Below are 19,849 nucleotides of genomic sequence, written 5' to 3' on the forward strand. Positions count from 1 at the left end.
AGTTTCAGTGTTACCCCCCATAATAGAGGCCTTGATGTACTACGGCCTTTTATTTTTTTCAACTCTATTAGGCCCATCTTTAGGAGAGGCATCTTCAAAGTGAGACAACAAAAACACCTTTCTGCCTCCTTGTTAGTTCACTAATGGGAAAACTTAGCTCAAACACCACGGCTGGTGGGCCGATGGCTGGCTGGTGCAAAGTGTTGCCTGAACAATAAATACGGATCCATCACTAACCATGGTGATAAAGAATCACCCACCAAGATAATGGGATGCAATGATTCAGTTTGTTTTATTTTGTTAGCGGCTAGTTAGCAAGTAACAGAGAGACCGCACAAGCAAAATGGTGTTTGCACTAATTAGATGTCTATCCATAGCTTCAGGTTTTAATGATGCCCTACAGCAGGATTCTAGGTTCCCTCTGGAGTAAAACATTATCTCACAGGCAGGACTTTGTGGTACAGTCCAGATGGTTCACTCCGGTAGAGGTGGCTTCATACAGAGGGCTTGTATCGCTCTCACTCTATACTATGTGTAACTAGCAGATAGTTGTTCGCTTCAGTATCTTTTTGTCAGTGAAGCTGCAGCATCCCTCAGCCCCTGTATCAATGGCTGTGTGACCAGCTTGTGATGTGTTTTTTTTCTGCAACATCACAGTCACAGACCATACAGTACATACACGCTGGTGGGAACACATTTATTGAGTTCATGAGAACACATTTGTTGAGTTCTGCTGTTCAGTACAGGAGTGCCACCTTGCAGGTCACTCTGACCGATGGTACTGGGGTTTGCAAAACTCTTCTTCGGTTACTGCCATGGCTCACCACATTTAAAAAAAGCCACAGATCTTTTTTTTTGCATACCCCCAGCAATCCTCTCTTTTCTGCATTCCACATCAGTCTCGATAGATAGATAAGACAGATAAAAGGTTTTTTTGCCAGCATGCTATAAATGAGATTTTTTATAAACCAGTTCATTTAGGTGAGCTTGGTGGTTCATTCTTGACTTGGAAACAGCAGTTTCAACAAAACATTTTTTACTCAAGATCTACTTACTTGTAAGCTTTCATTTGTAGATGAGGTTTACAGGTACAGAGACAAACAAGAAATCCTGGTGATGTGATAATGATTGTCTACAGTACTTGTCGTGCTGTGTCCTCTACAGTATATTTACTCAGTCTTTCAACATGTGCTCCTTTCAGACTGTCAAGACTATATGTGCTGTGCATGTTGGTGGAAATAGTCATTATGTATGAGTAGTCTAGTCTTTTTAAATTTCAACAATCTCTAGGTCTTTTTCCAACTTTAAGTCACTCAACCCTATACAGCTTTAGATGAGTCCTACTCGGATTTAGCAGGTATAAATGTTCTTCTAAGTAACTCCCTACCCCACACTGATGTCTGTGTGGAACTATGTATTTCAAATAATAAGTGATATAATTTTCATACGCATTCTGAAATTTTAACGGCTCCTGGGAAGAAAAGAAAGTTACCAAACCAATGCATTCTACTTGGCTGTGATGAAACTATCCTCTCCTTGTTGTTGCTCCTAGCTTCCCGGCCCTCTGCCTAATCTCACAGTGATTTGTTGTGTGTGTGTGTGTGTGTGTGTGTGTGTGTGTGTGTGTGTGCGTGTGTGTGTGTGTGTGTGTGTGTGTGCGTGCGTGCGTGCGAGAGAGAGAGAGAGAGAGATAGGAGAAGAGAGTGTGTTGTGGCTCACTGGATGATTGAGAGTAGCAATTAGAGTCTTAATTATTGGCTATCACACACACACACACACACACACACACACAGGAAAGTGTGTACAATATATTCTTGCTTCATTGTGTGTGTGTGTGTGTGTGTGTGTGTGTGTGTGCGTGTGTGTTCATGTTTACTAGATACCAATATGATTCTATCCACGTTTTAAGTGTTTAATTGGCTTTTAAATCCCACTATGTAATTATAAGGCTGTGAGACACACACACTCACAGACACTCTAACACACACATACAAATGCAGCTTGTGCACACATGCAGTACAGCTGTTCATTAGCATGATGGCTTTAGTTCAGTCTTTGGCTCTAATCACATCATGTTTACATTTCAAATGATAGGAAATGCTGCATTGCCACAATCACACAAACACATAGGCCCACCCACACACCTACAGACACTCACACACTCACACACACACACACACACACACACACACACACACTTTCAAGTTTCAACTTTAATCATATCACGTTTACATTTCAAATGAGAGAGGAACACACATTTCACAACACTTCTTTACCCTTTTCTGTTTTGCTCTTGCAAACTCACACACTCATTAAGTTCCAGCAGTTTTATTTAAATGAGCCTTGGAGTGTTTTAGTGCAGTTTCATCATTGATTGGTTTGAGATTTCACTGGCTTTAATTTGATAAAAGCAGGGCAACCATGAAGTCTGCCAAAATCACTGGCTTTGAATGGTATTAAACAGTTTGTGTGTGTGAGTGTTTGTGTGTGTGTGTGTGTGTGTGTGTCTGACTCTTAGCATGTGTCTGAGTATAAATGAGATCAAACGGTGTGATTTTGTCTTTTTTCTGTTTGAGCCATAAAGCTCAGACATGACAGCAGAGCCCAAAGAGAGAATATCCATCAGTGCTACATACCGTATGTCTGTTTACAGTTAACATTAACAAATCTATACATACTGCATGTTTATATGTGTATAGATTATTTGTGTAAACAATAGCAATATTGTTTCCAATGTTTCAATATCTGTTTTTGAGCTGTTTCATCACCTCTGTTGACAATGAATGAAATAACTTTATGCCATGTAAAAGGAGTAGCTTTTAGTGACAAACTCATGGAAAATTATCACCGAAACTAGCTCAGCTTTTTAGCCTCTTTAGCCTCTTTTAAGCTCATCATTTTAGTCCTTGTTTTTTCCTGGATGTTCACTGTATGGTTCCCTCTTAGCACTCTCCTCAACTCTGTTTGTAGCAGCCAACTGCTGCCAAAAACTTTCTAAAAAGCCACTGTACACTACCTGCACAGCACCAAACAGCAGACAGACAAAGTTAGCGACTAGCTGAGGAAGAAAGTTGATCATCTAACAGCTAAAGACTTAATCTTGGACATTTGGGATGGTTGACTAACACACATGCAAACCATAACAGCATTATAAGATGATAACATATCAGGGCTGTGTTTTTCTCTGCTAGTTTTGAGCTTCCTCTGCCCCCAAGTTGCCAAAAATTCAATTAATGCAGCTTCAATTAGAGAAAACAGGGCAACTAAAATAAAAGTAAATTATAACAAAGAAACTTGATATTTATACTTTGGCATAGTTTTCATTGTTGATAAATACAAAGTTCCTCAGATATTTTCCAGAGATGCTGGAACTGAAACTGGTATAAAAAAATTCTTTCAGTGCTTGTATGAATTCAACCACACAAATCTATCCATTTGTAGTTTACTCACAGCAGTTTTTCTGTGCGTCTGTGTGTCCAGACCTCCAGTCGAAAGCTGCCGACTTGAACCAGACTCTCTCGCGGAGAGATGGAACTCCAGACAGAAGCCTGAAGGAGATGAAGGAGGAGATCCAGGCCATGCTAGCCGAGATGAGAAAACGACAGCTGGGAGGGAAGAAGAGTATCGCCGAGGAAGAGATGGAGTATGGGCACGCACACACACGCACGCACACACACACACACACACACACACACACACACACACACACACACAGGTCATGTATCTTTCTCCCACACACAGGAAAGTGTGAGAGTGTTGAGTTTTTTGTCTGAAAGTGGATGTATGTAACTTTCAGTTTGTGTTGATTCTAGCCGCCTCTTTGGACAAAAGTGGTAGTGTTTTTACCACACCTGCTGTCGTAAAGGTCTTTTCTTTATGATGCTGTATTGCCCACTGTATTACCGGGTTAGCATTAAGGGGAGTTCATATAGTTGCGATGAATGTTTTGCTCAACCAGAAAGTCATTCATTTACAATAACAGAATACGTTACAGTTGCATCGTTGCATTTCAAGTGTTGCATACGGTAACTTAGCGTACTTTGGATGTATTGTGAGCTAAACCGGGTATCACTGTCACTGTGTCACGAGCCAAAGCATTAGGAGTTTGTTGTAGCAACCAACGTAATAATAACTTAGATTAATATAGCGCATTTCATGAAACCCACAGACGCCTCACACAAGTAACGTTACAGGTGGACAAGGGAAAAGCAAATACCGGTAGTAAGCCAACACAAAAAAGGACTAAAAGGAAAACACGCCAAATGGAAGGGGGACGTAATCTCGGCTACTGACGTACAACCACATCGCGCATTATAAAGTTATTTTATGAATGAAATAGACATATTACATACCTGATGAGTGCCAATTCAGGGTGGGTTTTGGATAATTTACAACCCCATAATTGTCTCTATCTGTTGAAAGCCTGCCTGTTGTCTTTCACTTTCCCTTTTAGCTTTTAGTTGTTCTTCATTTAATTTCCATCTTTCTTGTGATGGTCCTGCCCCAGTATCAGCCATAACTACAACAGATAACTTCTAAAATAAAGTTAAAATACAATTAGGCCTATATGAAGAAATCTCTTGCTTCCTTTAACCTGGCTCCACTGGCTGGATATGCTACCACAGGCTTTTCCGGTGTTACAAAGAAATCTGTGACCCATCGGAATGTGTTACTGTAGCCCCTGCTACCTGCTGCAAATCATTCTGTGACTTGGTGGGAAAAATCAGACCCGAGCCAGTGCCTTACTAAAAACTATATAAAAATAGCGTTCTTTTCACTGTTAGTCTCGTTTGCTGTTACAGGTCATTTAAGACTATTGTTTGAAAAATGACAGAGCTTCTGAAACATTAAAAAGTTACATATAGTCACTTTAAGAGTTGTTGTGTTTTAGTTTTGTTTTTAAGTCTTGTTGGTTGATTTGACCAAAATTTCCACCATTGTTGTTTGCATGGAACCACACTTGTTTTTTTCTTCTGTTTTTTTTTTTTGTTTTCACTCATACCTGTATGCCAATACATTCACTTTCGTCTCAGATTGCCTTTGTCCCTGCTGGGATTCAATCCCCCTTTTCCACCTTTTGCTTGTTGTTCTGCGGGCTGTTTCCCCACTAGAATTTTTCAGAGAGAGAGAGAGAGAGAGAGAGCAGAAGAGACAGAAGTGGAATATGCATTAAATTCATCTTAATAATTCAATATGAAAAAAAATCTCACTTGCATACTATAGAAAGTTTTTTAAGCTTGCGACAATTTTACACTATCAAAATGGCAAACTTAAGAAAGCCTAAAAATGCCAGCATGGTAACTATACTAACATAATGTGTGTGTTTTATATTCGGGTGTATTGTTCTTAGTATTCCATGCAACCAACAACTTCTGTTAGTTTTAAAAAATTTATAAATTAGGCAGCAGACTTATGAAACTTGAGTTGTGTAATATATCACCTTAACATCACCTCTGCATTATTCTTTGTCAGTTACATTATCAATGCCTTCAAAGCTGTTGAAGTGCATATTTATTTGAAAACTATGCACTGTTACCTCATATTAATAATGACAAAATGAATGCAAACTTTGTTGTTTACTGTGTGAAGTTTCACTCTGAAACTTGTTTCAATTAGAGTCTAATTGATTTTCACATCATACAGAAAGGAATGGATGCCTCGAGTGATAGAAAAAATGCAGCAACAGCACACAACATTCATTGCTGAATGGTTAGCTGTGATTTAGAGTATACATGATGTGTAGTAAAGTGAAGGGGTTCAATAGTGCAAAACCACTGGTCCTTTCATTTCTTTTTCTTTCTTTGATGTCTTTCTTTTCTTCTTTTCGTTGACACAGGAGACATCAGGGGTAAACATCTTCCACTGAGCAGATATTTGATTGCTACGTATCCTAAAGCCACAACTTTCTGCTGATGTTTTAACAAAGTGTTTCTCACTGTTTTCGCTCTCACTTTCTCTCTCTCTCTCTCTCTCTCTCTCTCTCTCTCTCTCTCTCTCTCTCGCTCTCTCTCTCTCTCATGGCACTTGATGGAATTAGTAGTCGACTCTCTTCATCCCTCCTTTCTTCCCCTCTTTCTGTCTCTTTCAGCAGTAAATGTTGACGAGGTCGATGAGTTAATTAAAAGTACTGTATCGCCATAGGGGTAGACACGGAGAGAGAGGCATATAAAGAAAGTGTAGTGAGAAGGAAAGTCACAGAGGGAGAGGAGAACAACCGACAGATTGGCAGAGAGTGGTAGTGGGAGAGAGTGGGAGAATAAGAGAGACAAAGAGAAATTGCCACTACCACTGAATGACTTGTCTGTCAGTCTGCGGTTGATTATTTTACTGAACCCTGAGGGGAGATTTCAAACAGAGCAGCAAAGAAAAACACAAGCATCAACACATGTTAAAGGAATGCTTCAGCAAAATGAACAAAGCTAGCACAGTTATATAATAATAATATATATTGATATTTTTTCCACGTTATATCTTTTCAGTATACCGTTAGTCCAACAAACTTTGTGTACATGCCTGCAAATCTTACTTTTTATATACTGTATTGCTGTAATTGTAATATTGTAATAATCAGTTGGACAATAGTTAAACATCCCTCCCATTTGTTTTTATATAGTTCTATTCTGTCTTCTTCATGCTGTTTCCCACAGAGTTCATTAGATTTTCATCAAACCCAGTCATTACCTTGCATGTTTCCCCAAAACTGTGTGAAATTGTCCTCTGAGTGATGTCAATCGGAGGAAACTAGAACCTTGTTTTCTTAATTAATGCTGAAGGTGGGAAATAAGGCTCATTAAGGGACGCTGGTAAACATATGGTTGTTAAACTGTTTTAAAACACTTCCAGCGTGAGAAGGATTTCTAAAAAATCATGTCAAAGCATAGTATAATGATTAGAACATTTGGAATGAACTAAAGGCTGCATTGCAAACCTTGATGGGCAGATCAATTGAAGCGAAGCCTACGATTTAGTTCGGATGATCAACTTGGGCACCATTTTCATAATGACGGTGTACTTAAGGGCCGGGTTATGCTAGCAAAGAACAAGTTTGTACGACATGAAAGCGGTGTGGAAGCCTGCTGTCATAGACGTTGGCGAGGCATAATAATTGATTAAAGCTGAGGATAACAGCATACATTTTCAGAATTAGTAAGTGAATTTTCATTCATAGTGTTGTACTCAGTTGTGTTGTACTCAAATATTTTTGTAAAGAATGACAAAAGTGGGATCAAGCCCTGACAACTTTCTCACCTCCACACAGCTGGCCAATCGTTAAATGAGGTGGGTGTGAATGTTGTATCGTCAGTTTTTGAAAGTTCAAAATCAGACGTTGGAAAGGTGTGTGTGTGTGTGTGTGTGTGGGGGGGTTCTGAAGCTGTTTGAACACCATCATTGCTCAGCCTATTCTTTTGTTGCATGGCTGCTGCCACGGTACTCCTCTGAAAGCTTTCTTATAATAAGGAAATGATCATTGTCACTCCCAGCCTTGCTCAGCTAGGTGTTTCCTTGTGGGGAGTGATGGGGTCAGAGCCTATCAACACTGTAAATATTCACACAATGATCCATTCAACATGAATATGCTGACTGGACTATAGTTCTGGTGAGAACAGCATAGCAAAGCTGTGAATAATTGATGAAATGTCCCTTTAACAAAGCCTCATGACTGTTTGCAGTCAAATCTATGCCTTAGAATATGTTCATCTGACACACAAACTGATAAGGCCCATGTCCCCAGTGGTTATGTTTTAGTTATCCTATAGAGTCTTGTTCTCTGCCAGTTTTACCTGTTGCTCTAATTGACATAGCATGCCGTATTGCAATGTACATTAGCACATGTTGCTTCGTCCGTCTAGCCAGTCACATACAAACACACACACATTAGTGTGACGATATTTGAAATGTTATACACTGCCACAATTTAATCTAACTTAGCCTGAGGGATCAATAGAAGAAAATCTGCAATTTCATTCCAACATTTCAACATTCGGTAATATGGAGTGTCTTTGCACTAGCAGAGGCTCTGTCACGCATCACAATAACTCTCCTCTTTGAATTGTTACATTCACATATACTAACTTATTCCACTGTTCCACTTTTGTAATCCTTGAATAAAGTGTTAAATAACAATACTATAAATGTAAATATTCTAATTGCTCCCTTCCTCGTTCTTCCAGCCTAGCAGAGGAGTTGTATCAGAAAGTGAAAAGATTATTTGGCGACCCCCATCAGGCCACAGAAGACCTGAAAGCAGAGGTAATTATAACTTCTGATCTGTGCTCTTTTGTCCCCAAATAAATGACATTAACTTAATTCTTCCCCATCTGCTTCCCTAGATAAAAGAGAAGCTCTCAGACCATGAGGGAAAGCTCCAGGAGGCCCAGGATCTACTCTACTCTGCCCAGGGAAAGACCAGGCAGGCTGGCTCACTGGCTGAACAAAACCATGCTAACCTTACAGCCCTGGAGGTACAGATACACAAACAAAATCATACGCTGCTACACACACGTTTTAAATACACAAACACAGTCAGAAGGCAATGTGCTTGAATGCTAAATCATTTCTATACTCGTGGCCGCTGTTTTGTCAGTAATGTGTGGTCTACTATTTAAGTGACTTACTAATTAAATTATGTCATGTTAGACGTTTAATTTGGCAAGCAATGGATCAATAGATAAAAGATTCTTGTGCAAAAGAAAGACACTAACATTGATGGTCAACACTATTGGGTTACTCTGACCTACACATGACCGGTAACTGACCTGATTTTTTTAAAGAGAGGAACAAGACCTTGTCTCCAGTTTTTCTATGTTTATTCTCTGCATTATTATATTACTATAAACAAATTAAATTAGCTGACTTATCACATTAGTTTTGAAATGAGTCGAAGGCCCGGGTTGAGTAATGGATTCCTGTTTTGGGGGTATTGAGCCTATTTTACTTGTGATTTTACACATAAAACAATCTAAACTTTTGGTCTCCTTAAATTATAAAAAGTCCTAATTTTCCTAAAGAACCATAAAGAGCAGAGCATCTAACCATTTATTCATCTCACTATGTGTTCTTATTTGTGTTTTAATCCTTTTTCTGATCATCATCAAGGAAAGCTCACAGGCAGCACTAACAGAGCAAAACAACAAGCATTTAGAAGATTATGATACATGTCCTAGAGGAAGCATTCTGCAGTGATCCCACACACATACAGTGTACTCTTCTATCTTTCTCTTTCTTTAGATCCTGCAGTCTTTTACTCTATAAAGAAAAGCTTTAAGTAAGGAAAGTGGAATATGCACACAAACCACTCGGGTTATACTGAGTTCATACATTATTTAATCAAATCGCTAATTGTGTGTCCCTCGTGTCCTCTAATTGCTTTGGTTATTTTCAATAATAAAAGGAAATCCTTTTTTACCATAAAGAGGTTTTTAGAAATAGTCTGTAGAAAAAAAATGATAATTTCCCTGAGTGATTGCTCTGCCATTATTATGTGAATCAAAATTTCAGTTTAGCTTTGCCTTGTGCCTAGTGAACTGACCAAAAACACTGTAACATCCACACAGACTCTGACACAGACTTTTCTATCCCACTGGTTTGCAGCCGCACATCTGTTCCTTAGGGATTAAACACTTCATGAAATGATAATCTGCAAAAAATGTTGAGGCAGTTTTTGTTTGTAAATTGTGATAGAAATGTATTCATTGGCTAAGAGCAACTCACCGATTGGTAGGAACACATCTACAAATAGTTTCAGTAGAAGAGAAGCTTTGTCCATGAAATCTTGTGAAACATACAATCCACACATGCTATCATCCCAGAAATGTTTCTGTCACAAGGCACGCACTGTGTTGTATGTTAATTTGAGTTTAAACAAATAATCCGACAAACCGCATACAGAAAGATAATCAGCAGCTGTTTTGATTATCGATTAAGTCATTTTTCAAGCACAAATGGATATTAATGATTCCTGGTTCAGACTGCTCAAGTGTTGATTTTATGCTTTTCTTTGTCCTATGTGATAAGAAATTGGAGATCTTAAAACAAGCAATTTGATTACATCTCTTAGAGCCACGGAACATTGTAATTGGAATTTTCATGTGACATTTTATAGACCAAACGATAAATCAAGAAAACAATCAGCAGATTATTTGGTAATGAAAAATAATTGTTAGTTTGCGGCTCTAATGTTCATACGTTGGCGCATCTGAATCTTGTGCGGCTGTTGATCCTGGTTTGTTTTTTGCAGAGGAAGCTCTCTGCAGTGAGCGGGGTGAAACAGAAAGCACAGGAGGTCCTTGGAGAAGGAGAGCGTTTACTGGGTGAAGCAAACCAGCTTTCTGACAACATCAACAAGGAGCTAGAGGTACTAAAGTCAACCTATAAGAAACCTGTAGTTCCCCTCTAACTCTTTAAAACCTAATAAAAATAAAAAAAATAAACCTTTAACCTTTAAAAATAATCTACTGTTGAATGTTCTGCCTGAGGTCTACTTTGTGTCTTCTGGCATCAGGAAAGAAGAGTTTGTAGGAGTAGAGAGAAGGTTTCTCTGTGTATTGACTCCGTCTGTGTGCTCTGTTCTTTCTTCGATCCAAATAATTTGAATGGCATAAAATACATAATTAATGGCTAAAACAATTAGCAAGGATATTACCATGGGCAATATGGCAGCAGTAAATAAAAGCTATTCAAATTAGTCGTCTAGCAAAAGGGGGAACTGTTGTTTTCTGTCTGTAGGACTTGGAGGAAATGGGAAGAGAGCTGGGTCCTCTTCATGACCAGCTGGGTGACAAAGTCAGTCACCTTACCAACGGTTTAAGTGACGGCAGCCTGGCTAATCACGTGCACGATGCAGAGGAACACGCCAAGCAGTTGAACGAATCTGCTGCCATTTTGGATGGGTAAATATTAACACAACTGAGAATATTTTCTCTTTCATGTCAAGGTTCAAGATTCAATACTTTATTTTCATGATTCAATACTTCATTACCATGCAACTGAGTTGCTAGGAATTTGGTGCAGTGTGCTCATTACACAAAAAAACAAAGCATTCATAGCAGGACAGTCCATACCCGATAAAAACACATGTAAACACATTCTATACAGACACAACCCCCGCACCCACAAATGCATACCATTTATCCCATAATAAAATAGATAAATGTGTTTAAAAAAAGTAAAGCGCCAGTGCTGAAGGGCACCCTACAAGTCAGTGCAGTCAAGAGTTACAAAGTGTCAGTGCATTGTAGCCGTGAGGTGCTGTTGTAGTGTTGAGGATCCGTTGAGTAGCTAAATAGTTCTGCTGTTAAGAAAGTGGGATGTTTTGGATTTAATATATTTTAGTCTTTTTCCTGAGGTCAGCGTACTTAATTGAATATATATGGTATTTTGGACCATTGATCAAAAAAACCTAAGTCACTTTGGCAGAGGTGTCACTGCAGAATAACATAAACGAGGTTATGATGGGAAATGGATTTTATTACTTACCCAAACGTGCTTCTCTCTTTTTTCCTCTCTCTCTCCTCGCAGTATTTTGGCTGAAGCTAGAAATCTCTCCTTCAACGCAACAGCTGCCTTCAAGGCCTATAGCAACATTAAAGCAAATGTCGATGCAGCGGAGAAAGAGGCGAAGGCAGCCAAACAGAGGGCAAGTGAGGCACTGGCACTGGTAAGTGGAGACGTATACCAACACACACAGAAAGACATGCACACACCTATTGACTAAATTAAAAACAGCAATTTCTAACTTTTAATAGCCGTTTCCTTCAGGGTTTATTGAATGTTATTAATTCATCATGGGAAAAACATCCTGTGCCTGATAAGTCTCCCTTTCCGTGTTTTGCAGTAATTTCTCTATTGCACGATTGTAAACAGCAAACCTTCACGCATAACTGTATGAAATATATATCTATGCTGAATGGAATCCAACTCACATTCAGGTACTGCATACTGTTAATTAAGAACAATCAGTCTAGCTATCCAGACCCTGGAAGTGTACTCTCAGCAGAAGCGGTGGTGGTGGTGTGTGTGTGTGTGTGTGTGTGTGTGTGTGTGTGTGTGTGTGTGTGTGTGTGTGTGTGTGTGTGTGTGTGTGTGTGTGTTTGTGTGTGTCTTGTATGCAGTAACAGTAATGTAAGCTTGGGCTCTCCATTAGTCATGGCTGAGAGATCAAAGCACTTCTCTGTCCCTCTTCTTCCTTCTTTTTTCCGCCCCTCTTCTTCTTTCATTATCATGACCACACTCACCTGAAATCTCCCTTTTCCTGCCTCTTTCCTTTTATTTTTTTCCTTATTCTTTTTATTTTCTGCTTCCCTTCTTTTTTCCCTGTTCTTGTTCCAAACACTTGTTAATGTCCCTCCTTTATTCTATAATAGTTTATTTTCCTCTATATTCTTTATTTTTTATTTTTTTTGGCCTGTGTGCCAATTTATTTTTCATTTCTTTCTACCAACATTTTACCCTTTTCTTTTTGACTCATCCCCCCTGTTTGCATTTTTTCACCTCCGTTTTATTTTCCCTTTTTCCCTTTTGCAAGAAAGAGCTAAATGGCAGAGGGTGAAAGGGCTAAAAAGACAAAGAAAAACAAAGAAAGAAGGGGTTGAAGGTAGAGAATTAATGCGAGGAGAAGTTAAGTCCGCTGAATGCATTTCTTAGAATATCATTTAGCAATGCAAAGTAGTGGTGCTTTGATCTTACAGAAAAGTAATATGCAGATTACTGCACCTTTTTATGTGTCATGAAACATATTTTTTAATTCATGTGTGGGATCTAAATTAGCATTTTTAGTGAAGGCATCTTAAGCACAGATTTTATCAGACTGTGTGTGCGTGTGTGTGTGTGTGTGTGTTTAGGCTTTAGATCCAGAGGTCCAAGTAAAGGAAGCAGCGCAAGGTGCCCTTCAGAAGAGCCACAGATTGCTGGACCAAGCTAAACAACTACAAAATGATGTCAAAGGTAACCATGAGAGTGTGCGTGTGTTAGATTGCATACAGAACATATACATTGTATGCGACGGGCAGTATAGGCATATAGAGGTAGGCTACTAATACATCATTCACACCAATGACCAGGGTCAGATGAAATAACATCCATGTTGTTGTCGCACCCATTTCCAACAAATAACATAGTTTGTCCAGGCCCGGTTTTTAGAAACCCTGGTCGTGTGCAATTCACATTGTACCTGGGTTTGCGAAGCCGAGTCGTTTAATGCGGTTTAGCCCTTTCAAACACAAAGTGAACCCTGATTGAGCCCTTGTGTGAAAGGGGTATGATGGTTGTACAAGGAGCTGTAGTCTATACTTTAAATGGATTACAGTAATATCATACACATAGTGTACACAAGTTTGAAACCGTTAAACTGCAATCAATGTCACTCTTCCCATTAGGGAGGTGACAGATGTGTTTGTTAGTAGGCCGCCTTGGCTTCAAATCAAACCAATAATCATCATTGTGTGTGTGTGTGTGTGTGTGTGTGTGTGTGTGTGTGTGTGTGTGTGTGTGTGTGTGTGTGTGTGTGTGTGTAGAGAATGCAGATGGTGTGGCCGGGCTGAAGGGCAGAGTTAAAGCAGCGAGAGACAAAGCCAAAGACCTGCTGAAAGCTGTCAACGGAACCATGGCAACGCTCAACGCTATCCCCAATGGTATGACTGCACAAATACACAGTGTGCATGAATGTGTGTGTGCGTGGGAAGGAGATAAAGAGAGAGTGGATCAATATCACTGTGCCGATAGAGGTCAGTTGCTCTGGTAAACTCAACTTGACACATATCCGTACTCACAGACACACAGAAATGCACTGCAGTGATAGCGAGATTTTTGAACCACACTGATGCACATGGTCGTGTTTGGATCGCAGAAAACTGTTAAATGCAGCTACTGCAAATTGTGAATGGGATGACCCAGAGGTTTAGCCTGACAAGCCAGACCCACATCCAGATGTAGGGTCTGGGAACTCACCATTGACGGAGCTCGATCCGAGGGGCGGGATAAACGGTTGTCTTTCAAATTCCCTCTGCACGTAATAGGATAGCGCTACAACCAGGCAGAGCAACGAAGAAGGTAGCGGAGCTAGTTGATAGATTAAACTTTTGCCGTATCCGGTCGGCAAAACTCCGAACACATCTTCCTTTTTTAAGAATGATTTCTGTGCCGTTCTTTGTTCTTTTATCAAAGAAAAGCTTAACTCCAAGTCTTCCAGAAGTCCGCTGTTCCCAGCAGCAGCAGCCATAAGCCCCGCCCACCGACTCTATACACAATGTGATTGGCCTGACCAAAATTTGGTTTTGCAGCTTGAAAGTCAACGGAGAGTGCCTAGTGCCCCCCTGGCTGCCAAATAAATTTGCTGCCACTAGGGGGAGTCTAGATTTTTAGGCTACCAGAGGTTAACACAATTTATTTAATTCCAGTTGAAATTCCTGTGAGTTAGTGAACACAAAACCGGAACATGTCACAGTCAGATTGCGAGTATGATTTTCACAGGATTTACCTGACCTGGTAACAAAATCAGATGTTTGGTTAGGGCTGAAGTTCAGCAGTGATTATCCGCTGGCATGAGGGGTTTACAGTCTCAAACATAAACACCATGATCTTCTACTGTGTCACACTGTTTGCAACAAAAAAAAGTTTCATCTTCATGTCTGGAAATCTACAGGACTCTGAACAGTCCCGTGACATGAGGTGAGCAAGACTTGTTCCAGAGGCAGGGTGCCAGTGCCAGAGTAGCCAACAAAGACAAGATTATGCTGCCTTTATGCACTCTCTTTACTACATGCTCCCAATGTCAGCGGTGTTTCAAAAGTCAGCAGGATAGTAGGATATTAATGTCTTAGGCAAACGATAGAACATTGCACAACTGTCTAGTGTGTATATATTAGATGCACAACAGACTGAAGATTCAGTATATTCCATACTAATCATAAAGTAGTACTTATCCACATAGTATATACTGCAGCACAGTACATGACAAAACCCATCTATTGGTCCAAACTTGCTATGCCATTGATAATTGTACATAATTTGTAAAGCGTTTGTGTTTCTGTTTTTTAAATTCTTGACAGACACAGCAGCTAAGCTAGCAGCCACAAAGGCTGTAGCAGCTGATGCTAACGCCACGGCCATAGACGTCCTGGAGCGTCTTGGTGATTTGAACCTGCGAGTTAAAGGCCTACAGAGGAACTACAGCGAGCTGGAGGACACTGTTAATGCAGCCAATCAGATGATCCAGGACCCAGACAAAAACAGTAAATGTCTTCACTATTGGCTAGTTACATAGTAACATAATCTAGTAGTAATAGTAAGTAAAAGCAGCAGGAAAATCCTATATTTGGGATATTCCAGCAAACATTTTGTGGACTTGTTTAGCATTGATAAAGACTTCCTTTTTGATTGGCGAATACATATTAAATCAATTAGAAAAAGTGACTGATCTATTACCACTCTGAAAAATGTTTTGCTATTGAACTGCTTTTGTGTGACATTAATTTATTTCCTCTTTATTGTTACTTACTGAATTTTGTTTTATTTCCTAAACCTTGAACCTTGAACCTAAGTGCCAAATGAAAGATCTCTAAACTCTGTAATTATGTCTGCTTCATCTTAACTTTTGACTTTTTGAAAATATGAAGTTATTATCTCAGAGCCACATAAATTGGTGAATATAATATTTCTTTCTCTCTGTCTCTCTTTTTTTTCAATCCCCACAGCCATCAGTATGTATATTTAAATTACCTTAGTATATGCACTTATTATTATAAGTGGTGCACCAATAACATGTTGTAATTCCCAGATAATGAGAGTAATGTTACCTCCCTGCCAGCACAAATTTCAAGGCATTTGTTGGCTTTTTCTAGGAAATCATTTGTTTGTTGGACATTTTCAATCACCACAAAAACACAGTATCATCAACAGCATTGTGTTAATGTGGTGTTTTGGGCCAAGTCAATGTGAAAATGATCAGATTTCAACAACAGTATTGGAGCACCACCCATTAGTTTTATGACCATCTTTAATAGCTATACAGTAAATAGTAGCTGCTTCTAATAATGCCTCCGTTCCATTCTGCTCTGCTCGAGCATGACAGCTCTGCACACTGCAAAGCATGGAACTCTCTTCTTATTGCTATCTATTTGTCTTTTTTCAATTTTTGTCTTTTTCAGTTTCAAGCCTTTACAATATAAAAAAAGTAAATAGTGTACAAAAAGGATCTCTTTGAATGCTGAGCTACACTAATTATTCAGCGCTCGCTGGCTTCTCCATCTTTCTTGCTCTTCCTCCATATTTCTCCTTCTTTCAGTAATATTGGTGATTTCCTCAGCTGCCATCATTTGCCATCCTTTTCCTCACTCTTCCCATGCTAGCTCTCCATGCTCTTTCAGCTATAATACACTGTTTAGTATTGATGATAACGACTACTGTGCTATTCTGTATCACTACTGTACTTTATCTCTCTCTCTTGCTCTCTCTCTCCCCCCTTAGTCCACGCTGCAGGAGCTAAAGTGAAGGATTTAGAGGATGAAGCTGACAGACTGTTGGAGAAGCTGCAGCCAATCAAAAAGCTGCAGGACAATTTGAGGCGAAACATCTCACAAATCAAGGAACTGATCAACCAAGCCAGGAAACAAGCTAACTCGGTAAGTTGTAAACACACTGACTTTCAGCCTGATCAAACACAAATACAAGACAAAAGCTGTGATGCAAAATTCTTTATGTGTATATTTTCTTTATTCCTTATCTTTTTCTGCCTCTTACCAGATCAAAGTATCAGTGTCATCAGGTGGTGACTGTCTCCGTAGTTACCGACCCGATATCAGGAAAGGGAGGTACAACACCATCATCCTTCACGTTAAAACCACCACACCTGATAACCTGCTCTTCTACCTGGGGTCAGCCAAATATGTAAGTATGCAATTTACTGAGTATATAGTACAAATTAGCACAAATACCCAAAATTGTCTATAAAGAAATATATCACTGTCAGAACTACTCCAAAGTCTTAAAAACAAAACTCTTAATCTCAACTATAACCAGAGCAGCAAAACGACTAGACGTTTAACTGTACTCTTTAACCACTAATCAGCTTTTTTCATTACATCTGGCCAAAATATCAAAAAAATCTCACAGGGCAGGGGACTGTCAGAAGTTGGTCTTCACAAATATAGACACCATTAACAAAACTTTACTGTGATTTATCATGTATGTAGAGACCTAATGGTATCTATCAGAATTGTATTTGCATGATAATGAATTGTTGTCATTAAGTGTATTTGGGTAAATAATCTGTCTTTATGGCTCTGGGGGAAAAAAATGGCCAAATTTTGTAAATATAAGGCTGTGGTATTATTGCTAACAAAATATAAAATCCAGTTGACACTTTCACATTTTTTAATGTTTCATATTAAAGCATAAATCCTATTTAATACAAAGTTGAGGGGCTGTATACTGTGTAGCATTTATCATACTTGAAAATACCTGTGTTCCAAAAGTGTATGTATACAAACACACACACACACACACACACACACACACACACACACACACACACACACACACACAGAATACATGCACACACACACACACACACACACACACACACACACACACACACAGAATACATGCACAGAGAGAAGCACACACTTGTGTTTCTCTCTCTCACTCCCAGAGTGATTTGTCTAATATGGGAATAATTAATACTTCTTGACACATACTCACTAACACTGCTATAAACATAGCACACTGCTGTTTTAAGGTACCACTCATGATCCCTAAGTGTGTATATGTGTGGGTACGTGTTCAAGCATGTGTGTGTGTCCTAAGGAGCAGCAGCAATTAACAACAAGTTTATGTTGCTATCTGCTTTATCCTGATTTCCCCTGAGAAATCACTGCTTTGCTTCATCTGACTGGGAAGTCTTGTACGCGCATATGTGCGTGTTTGTGTTGTGTGTGTGTGTGTGTGTGTGTGTGTGTGTGTGTGTGTGTGTGTGTGTGTGTGTGTGTGTGTGTGTGTGTGTGTGTGTGTGTGTGTGTGCACCTCTACCATTTCACTAATAGTGTGTAATGCTAGTTGAATAATAATAATGCTGCCCTGTGATCTGTGCTAATGAATAATAGCCATTACTCTGGAGAGACTAGAAAGATAAGTGTGTGTAGTTATGTGTGTGTATATGTGTATCATTTGTGTCTTCAACTGTGACTCCCTAATAATCTCTAATTGTGCATAATACTATATGAATAATAATGCTCTGTGTGCGTGAGTGTGTACTTCAGAGATGGCATCCAGATGAGAGCATATGCTCAAAATTCTCTTATTATTTTTTTTGGCTCATGCATAAGTAATACGACCATTAATCAAAATACAGCAAGATCCTGTGAAAATCCACTTATAGAAACAGATGGAGAAAACCTGAGCCTTTGTACCCTCAAAATAGACCATAGCTGGGTGTGAAGTCGCTCCACCGTTCACTCACTCACTATTCCCTACATGATAAATACTCTATAAGGTTCTCTGTAGTAAGTAACAAATTGAGATTTTGAATACCTATTAATCATCATCATTTTGCATTACCACCAATGGTGTTGCATTTCAGGAGCAAAGGCGAGGCATCGCATTATACAATTTTCAACAACAAAACCGCTACTCTTTTATTGCATTATTTGACTTAAAGTGAATGTTCCCCAGCTCATTCTTTGCTTAGTAGTTGGATTCACGCACTGTATTTACACCTGATGGCCAGAGGTTTGTCTGATGACTTCCGGTTGAGGTCGGATTAGTATGCATATCTTGCTTGAAATAAAACCTAAACTCAACCTGTTTTATCTGCTGGTTACAGTGCAGTCATTCACAATGCACATTAATAGCAAACTGAAAGGGCTGGAGACAACTAAATTAAACTTTGGTTGTGGGTAAATCCACTGCTGACAAAGCTACTTTCACCAGGTTTTCCTCCCAACTCCAATTCAATTTCTGGTAACATTGCTACCATAACCACCTTCACAAAGTGTTGAATTAGTTGGGAAATGTCCTCCCAGGTTTACCATGTCATTTTCCCCTTTCACATTTAAAAGGTAACTTCCTTGATTTCACACATGTAAGATGATGTGTTTTTGGACCTTGACCTGTATTAGGGGTCTAACGTCAGGACATTTAATTTGTCTCTTGTGAGACCCCCCAACTTAATGGCAGTGCAACACTAAATTGCACTGCCATTAAGTACATGCTGTACATGCACAGATTTAATACATGTACACAAAAAACCCACCCCAGACATAATAGATAAACAGTGCATCTGTATATGTGATGGCCTTGTGATGTCCAATTACATGTTTTACTAAAGTAATGTGGTTTAAAATTAGATTCTGGATACAGTACACCGAACCTAAATAACAAAAATAGATCAGCTTTCTTGTTGCATCTTTATTTATCCCTTTCCTCCTCCTGTCTCCTTCCTTTCTCTCTTCAATGCCTTGTTGACATGATGACTTATCGCAAGCAATATACTGTACTGCATGATGTCATATTTTAAAAATAGATAATATACAGTGCATTCAGCCTATGTCTGCTGTGTGTCTCAGGTTGATTTCCTTGCCTTAGAGATGCGTAAGGGGAAGGTGAATTTCCTCTGGGATGTGGGTTCAGGTGTGGGGAGGGTCGAATATCCTCATCACACTATCCATGATGGGAACTGGCACAGAATAGAGGCGTCTCGGTAAGAAGTTTGCACATACATACTGTACATGCACATACTTTATTTCTCCAACACATGCACAGTGTTTCTTATACAAACTGACTTGTTTCTCATGTTGGCTAGAGTACAATAGAACAGTCACATCTTACGTTTTACCTTGGAAAACCAGGAATGTTGAGG

At 39.3% G+C, this 19,849-nt stretch overlaps 1 protein-coding gene across 4 annotated transcripts in view; it reads left to right on the forward strand.

Annotated features, from left to right (window-relative positions):
* The window catches only part of lama2 (laminin, alpha 2), a 192,402-nt gene that overhangs the window by 144,479 nt on the left and 28,074 nt on the right, over positions 1–19,849 (forward strand). For 2 of the 4 annotated variants that reach the window (XM_028604575.1, XM_028604578.1), the window contains 13 exons: positions 3,481–3,643; positions 8,172–8,250; positions 8,331–8,462; positions 10,238–10,354; positions 10,726–10,889; positions 11,518–11,656; positions 12,840–12,942; positions 13,512–13,628; positions 15,045–15,227; positions 15,690–15,695; positions 16,462–16,616; positions 16,738–16,881; positions 19,557–19,690. In XM_028604575.1, coding sequence (XP_028460376.1) covers positions 3,481–3,643; positions 8,172–8,250; positions 8,331–8,462; positions 10,238–10,354; positions 10,726–10,889; positions 11,518–11,656; positions 12,840–12,942; positions 13,512–13,628; positions 15,045–15,227; positions 15,690–15,695; positions 16,462–16,616; positions 16,738–16,881; positions 19,557–19,690 — 1,636 coding nt within the window. The remainder of the gene's footprint in view (positions 1–3,480; positions 3,644–8,171; positions 8,251–8,330; positions 8,463–10,237; positions 10,355–10,725; positions 10,890–11,517; positions 11,657–12,839; positions 12,943–13,511; positions 13,629–15,044; positions 15,228–15,689; positions 15,696–16,461; positions 16,617–16,737; positions 16,882–19,556; positions 19,691–19,849) is intronic. The other 2 variants (XM_028604576.1, XM_028604577.1) reach the window with 1 other exon arrangement.

Source organism: Perca flavescens, chromosome 18 (genome assembly GCF_004354835.1).
Source record: "Perca flavescens isolate YP-PL-M2 chromosome 18, PFLA_1.0, whole genome shotgun sequence".
Classification (NCBI taxonomy): domain Eukaryota; kingdom Metazoa; phylum Chordata; class Actinopteri; order Perciformes; family Percidae; genus Perca; species Perca flavescens.